The 5,000-nt window shown below is 46.1% G+C and overlaps 3 protein-coding genes across 8 annotated transcripts in view; 1 reads left to right on the plus strand and 2 right to left on the minus strand.

Moving 5' to 3' along the window:
- The window catches only part of LOC126574369 (troponin C, isoallergen Bla g 6.0101-like), a 177,500-nt gene that overhangs the window by 15,123 nt on the left and 157,377 nt on the right, over window positions 1-5,000 (minus strand). The gene's annotated exons all lie outside the window — the stretch shown is intronic.
- Window positions 173-2,161, plus strand: LOC126574371 (troponin C, isoallergen Bla g 6.0101-like). 2 transcript variants are annotated; one of them, XR_007608219.1, is made up of 6 exons: window positions 173-334; window positions 406-587; window positions 698-782; window positions 867-998; window positions 1,084-1,180; window positions 1,578-2,161. XR_007608219.1 is itself a non-coding variant. In XM_050234534.1 (6 exons), exons 1-6 carry the CDS (start codon window positions 298-300, stop codon window positions 1,836-1,838), a joined length of 474 nt encoding a protein of 157 aa, XP_050090491.1. In that variant the 5' UTR covers window positions 173-297; the 3' UTR covers window positions 1,839-2,161. The 2 variants fall into 2 exon arrangements, 1 of the variants encoding a protein (XP_050090491.1); XM_050234534.1 differs by having other exon boundaries at window positions 1,084-1,104; window positions 1,822-2,161.
- The window catches only part of LOC126574368 (leucine-rich repeat-containing protein let-4), an 18,715-nt gene continuing 16,065 nt past the window's right edge, over window positions 2,351-5,000 (minus strand). For all 4 annotated transcript variants that reach the window (XM_050234527.1, XM_050234528.1, XM_050234529.1 and 1 more), the window contains one exon: window positions 2,351-5,000. This exon is cut by the window's right edge and continues 2,022 nt beyond it. The gene's annotated coding sequence lies outside the window, so the exon portion shown is untranslated.

Raw genomic sequence — 5,000 nt, forward strand, 5'->3', positions numbered from 1 at the left:
TATGCAACGGACCAAGCACGTGCCTTTGCCATAGCCGATCAATCGCTCGATCGCTCGATGGCTCGGTACGTAGCGCAACCGAAAATAGCACAATTGTTGTGATCGCAACCCACTTCGAAACCGCAATCGATTGTAAATCGAACAGCGACGGGAACGGGTCGCAGATGGTTGCGATGTTTACAAAAAGGACTCATCAGGCCACCGGCGGCGATTAGTTGTCATCAACCACCAGCAAGCGAGTGACTTACTGCTTTGAGTTTATTTTCTCGTGCAAGCTTTATCACACTTTCTATCACAATGCAGAAGGCAGAGCTGAGCAAGGATCAAGTGAGGGGTAAGGATAAAGGAGCGGTTTTTCGGTCAGTCCCACTCCTATCTCATGCTTTCATGTTTCTCATTCTGCAGTCCTGAAGGAAGCTTTCATTGCCTTTGATATCGAAAAGAAGGGCAGCATCTCGTTGGAGGTCGTCGGTGAGATCCTCGAGCTTCTTGGCTACGCCCTCTCCGAAGAAGAGCTTCAGGAGGTCATCGAAGAATACGATGTCGATGAATCTGGATTGATAGAGTTTGAGGAGTTCATCGAGCTGGTAATTAACGATCATAATTAATTAAAATTAATTATGCTTTATCATCCCAGCCATTTGAGGCTTTGCGTTAAGTTTCAGCTACTTATTTCTCATGCTATTTATGCTTCCAGGCTTCGAATTATGTTGAGCCGGAGGAAGATTACGACGTGCTGCGTGCCGAACTACGTGAAGTGTTCATGTTGTACGACAAAGACGGTACGCCACTCCGTTGTTGCTCCTAATCGATTCGCGAGGAGCCTCGCCTCTGACACGCTTTCTCCGGGTTTTGTTCCCCAACAGGCAAAGGCTTCATTCCTGTGGATGCGTTCAAAGGAATTTTGCGCGAACTGGACGGTGCGGTCCCGGAAACTGAGCTAGACGACATCGTAGATGAGATTGATGCCGATGGATCGGGAACGGTTGACTTCGAGGGTAAATATTTGAATGAACCAACCACCCTCTGAGAACTTCCCCCACGCTCTAATGCGCCACGTCTTGTTCTTTCTTTCGTCCACAGAGTTTATGGAGGTTATGACAGGTGAATAGGACCGCTAACATACTGCTTCGCACCTCATGTAGGATCGCTTGCATCCGTGGACGGATACGGAAAAGTGGTAATTATGGTGGCCAGAGATCTGGATCTGAATTTGTCCTGCGTCTCGACTGTACTGTCGTCTGTCTGTGGCGTACTGTCCTGTGCCCTGTTTCTGGCTCAGTGTTGTCACTGTCCCGTCCTGTCACATTGTGTTTGTCCTGTGAAGTGCTTTTCCGTAGCGTCCCTTGTCCGTGTCATTCCCACACCCGGCATGCAGATGCCAGAACCAGCGTCGCCGTTGTGTCAACTCGTAGTCTTTCGTCCTGACTATTGTCGTTGTATGTCGTTCCTTGTGACCAAGTGTTGCATGGCCGTGCAGTCTTGTACGCTCCGTGGGTCAGGTGACTGGAGCATGGCTGCACTTTCCCTTTGGATCATTGCATTTTTGGTTTTTTCCTTTCATCCTTTGGCCTCAGGCGCTTCTACAAACCTTGGAACGATTGCTGGCGAATCCCTTCTCCTTCGCAGAAAGACAATCACAGAGTATACAAAGCATCGGTTGGCAAATGGCACGGCAATGATACGGTGTAGCTTTGTCATTTGAGCATAATCATCCATCATGATGAGGTGGTCCGCCTCATGCCAGGACTCATACACGCATGGCCAAGGCCAAGAATCACTATAATTTCCACCCCCCGGACTAATGAACTGTTTCCGCAGGACCCCGTGACGAATGATGTGGATGTCGAAGCGCTCCCAAATCATACCAACACACATACACGCCACACAAACCACAAGAAGACATCACCAGACACACATACGCACACACAAACATGTACAATCTGCACACATACAAACACACAAACACAAACAAGGCGCGTGCTTCGTCCTTTGTTAGAGCTCTCATAGCCCATAACAGAAGCAACATATTGTTTAATGCGCATCACCATTCCGAAATGTAAGGAGTACTTCAGCGATTGATAAGATTGAGAATAAATGAAGAACGAATGAGCTGGAAATAAGAATAAACAACAACACCAGGTCCTTTTTGGCTTCCGAATCAACTCGGGAAAAATCTCTTTATTTTAGCATCTCATTGGTAATTCTCGCCGTTGTCCCCAACATTACATGACCATTTTCTTTGTGTTTCTTCACCTCCCACTCTCTCTCTCTCTATCTATCTCTCTCTCTCTAGCATCCACTGGTCGCACCCGGTGTTTGGCAACCTCACACTCTTACGATCCCTCTTACGGTTGGTCTGTCTGTTCTGCCCTTTTCATTCCGCAACAGCAGATTATCACTTTACCATATTTTCAAGGACTCCACGATGTTGTTATAGCCTTCCGCATATCTGAATACAAATATAACTTCATTTTCATCACCCTCGCTCGCTTGCCGGCGATGGGTGTTCGGTCGCGGCATTAGCAGCAGTCCTCCGGAACAACAGAGCACCCGGATCAGGGATCTAGCTGTTACCGGTTCCACGGTTCTTTTCTCTTCTCCTTCTGGTTTTGCTATTGCTGTCGCTATGTTTGGTGGGCGATTAGGAGCGTCTATGCTATGGATTTGTCTACTCTGTTATCTATCGCTGCTTCTGTGTTGGTTGGTTGGTTTTGTCGCCGTTGCTTTCACTTTGAAGAACGTCCGTTCCACAGCAGTTTTCCTCTAATCGACTACGACGAGAGAGCTTGGGTTGGATCTGTTTTCTAGTGCTACGCTAACGTTATGCTAGTTTGTGTTGAGCTGTCGCTACATTCTTTCCAGTCCTGTAGATGCTTAATAGTTGCAGTTTCTGAGACTCTAGTTTGCGGGTTTCTGCTGGTTTCCTGTAAGCCATTTGTTTGAGTTTTGTTCATTGTTTAGCTGCTTGAACTTCAATGCTTTGAATCAACTTTAAGAGCTTTCGTAACAACAAGCCTTTCGGAAATAAACCAACAGCTAGAATCGTAACATCCCCTTTGCCTTTTACCATCTCTTATTGTGTGTGAGTGTTTTTTCTGTGTTTGTGTGCATAATGATTTTGCTTAAATTTACAATTAAGAGTAACTTCTTGCGTAAGGACATAGTGATGATGATTCCGAATACGAAGAACATTCGTGAATGATACAGTGAATTACGTTTCCTTTAGCTGCCGCCATGTTGCGAGCAACGAGTACATCAACACACATCTGATTTCAAAAATACCATGGAGAGCATAAAAGTGATGCAGAGTGATGCAAAAGTGCTAACAGGACTCCCTTTCTCCAGTGTATCACTGTTTCCCTATCTCTTACTCAGCTGGATGGAAAGATGATGCGGGAACGAGAACGTACACGAGTGAAAACACCACACCGCACTCGACCTTTTGAGCTTTTTTTTTGTCCATCCTCCCTCTCGGTACCCGGTAGTGACGTTACACCACGCTCCAGTAAAGAGCTCCAGTAAAACCAATACTATACCGTCGGTGAGCGTGCATGGCTAGAGCTCACTAACTGCGAAAACGGAAGCAACACTCAGAAGTCTTTAACCGACGATTCCAGGGCGTTACCTGGTAAAGGTTTTTCGCAACAAGAGGATGAAAGTTTTGCGGAAACATCCTGGACAGTGAGGATGGCGGTGTGGTGGTTCAGTTAAACATATATTTAAATCCACGAAAGAGCACACTAAAGCTCATCCCGTTAGCGTGTGTTTGTGTTTGCTGTTCGCGCTGGACCGCGCTCGTGTATACGAATGTGGTATTAATGTAAATTTGGATTCATGCTTCACCGCCGGTCCTGTTTCGTAGGAGCAACCTTACGCTTACAAGCTATGTATAAGGATAATGTTTCCTAATTCCCACCTCCCCCTCTGTCCCAGCAGCGCTTTCGCTGATAACCTCTCGTCTAGTAGCCAGCACGGTCCTGCTGCTAAGCTCAACATTGAAAGTGGAGTGGATCCTGGTCTCATCTGTCAGCTGTTGCCGAGCGGAGAAGAAGAGGTTAAAGTTCAGCAGGCAGCATGATACTACCTCATATCGTTATTGCGCGGAGTTCGGTTGTACTAGGGTGTTGGAAGGAAGAGTGAAGAAGTGACATTCAAGGCGTGCATGGTTACGCTTCGAACAACGATTGTTTGCGCTTAGGAAATGCTATGACTACCGTACTAGCTGCCATAGTTTGGATTGACATCGAGCATTTGGGGACACGAGCACTAGCACCATCATCTTTACTGTTTGCTTTCTGCTTTCTTTGTTTTTTTTTGCATTTTCGGCTGCATTGCACTGCTCAGTTCAAGAGTCTTAAATATATCTGCCTCACCGAATTGATTTCAGCAGCGGAAGTAAACTCTGAACCGTGTGTAAACGCTAGGGTAGGGTACATTTGGACTGTCGAGTTCTGCTGGGCCTTGTAGTGTAGGGTAGCATGTTCGATTTACAAACAACAATATCATACGATCATCATTACTGATCACTGGTATGTAAAAGACCAAACTGGACAATCAAAAGTCACTACAAATAGATCGAGTGGAATTACATGCTAGTGATTTTTCTTACCATCTAATGATATGTTTTGGATACAATTTGACGTTCAAATTAATTTGCAGCGATCGTAAAATCACCGCCAAGCCAATTGCGGGTTCAAACAGTGTTTCAATGCAAAACAATGGCTCTTTTCATGTTGAATGGGACCAATCCAATCGATGGGAGGGTCGGTGTACGGCATTTGTTAGAATCCCAAGAAATGTAATGACACCGTTGAGGGTGTATGTGTAACGTGATATGTTGTTATCGGAGCTGGTTGGATCCGGCAGTCGAAACCATGTGCTGATATGTTTCTCGACGTTTGTCAAGTGATACTTTTCGACCGAAGCTGTTGTTCGGTACAACCCCTTTGCCCGGGAATCGGGATGATACCATTGGATGAAACCGTCGGTTTCGAGTG

Source organism: Anopheles aquasalis, chromosome 3, assembly GCF_943734665.1.
Source record: "Anopheles aquasalis chromosome 3, idAnoAquaMG_Q_19, whole genome shotgun sequence".
NCBI classification, from domain to species: domain Eukaryota; kingdom Metazoa; phylum Arthropoda; class Insecta; order Diptera; family Culicidae; genus Anopheles; species Anopheles aquasalis.